At 59.3% G+C, this 864-nt stretch overlaps 1 protein-coding gene across 1 annotated transcript in view; it reads left to right on the top strand.

The window, feature by feature from the left end:
- Window positions 1–750, top strand: part of EMH_0019360 (uncharacterized protein) — a gene marked incomplete at both ends in the record, with an annotated part of 4,097 nt that extends 3,347 nt beyond the window's left edge. Inside the window, 2 exons of the mRNA XM_013501347.1 lie at window positions 1–552; window positions 690–750. Of these exons, the coding sequence (XP_013356801.1) occupies window positions 1–552; window positions 690–750 (613 nt within the window). The remainder of the gene's footprint in view (window positions 553–689) is intronic.
- Window positions 751–864: the final 114 nt, after the last annotated feature.

Below are 864 nucleotides of genomic sequence, written 5' to 3' on the forward strand. Positions count from 1 at the left end.
GCGACAGCAGCAGCTTATCGAGGGGCAAGGCTCGGAGGACGCCTCTGTGCTGCTCCTGCTGCAGCAGCACGAACAGCAGCAGCAGCAGCAGCAGCAGCAGGAACAGCAGCAGCAAGCAAGCCCAGTAATATCCAAACGTATGCATGAGCAGCAGCTGCAGCAGCAGCAGCAGCAGCAGCAGCAGCAGAGACCAGGGAAGATGCTAAAGCGAGAGCAGGCAAGCGATGTGGGTGCTGCTGCAGCAGCAAGAGCAGCAGCTGCTGCTGTGCATGCTGCTGCTGCTGCTGTTGCTGCTGGTACGGTAGCGCCAGAACAGCAGCATGCAGCCCCCGATGAGCAGCAGCAGCAGCAGCAGCAACAGCAGCAGCAGCAGCAGCAAGAGAGTGAAACTGGTGAGGATTCGCCTCAGCCGCAGCAGGAGCAGCACGAGGACGAGGAGCAGCAGCAGGAAGACGATGAGCAGCAGCAGCAGCAGCAGCAGCAGCAGCAGCAGCAGCAGCATGAAGAAGAAGAGATAGAAACAGAAGAAGAATCTATACAAGACAGCGAGCTGTCGCTGCAGCAGGCGGAAGACACCCCACAGGATGCTGCTGAAGACATAGCAGCAGATGCTGCTGCTGCTGCTGCTGACGAGCAGCAGCAGCAGCAGCAGCAGCAGCAGCAGCAGGATGAAGAAGAGCAGCACGAAGAACAGCAGCAGGAAGAGCAGCAGCAGCAGGAGGAAGAACATCAGGAGCAGCAGCAGGATGACGAGGAGCAGCAGCAGCAGCAAGAGCAGCAGCAGCAGCATGAGCAGCAGCAGCAGCAAGAGCAGCAGCAGCACCACGATGAACAGCAGCAGGACGAGCAGCAGCACCTGAATGA

Source organism: Eimeria mitis, genomic scaffold (genome assembly GCF_000499745.2).
Source record: "Eimeria mitis Houghton genomic scaffold, Emh_scaff674, whole genome shotgun sequence".
In the NCBI taxonomy this organism is placed as follows: Eukaryota; Apicomplexa; class Conoidasida; order Eucoccidiorida; family Eimeriidae; genus Eimeria; species Eimeria mitis.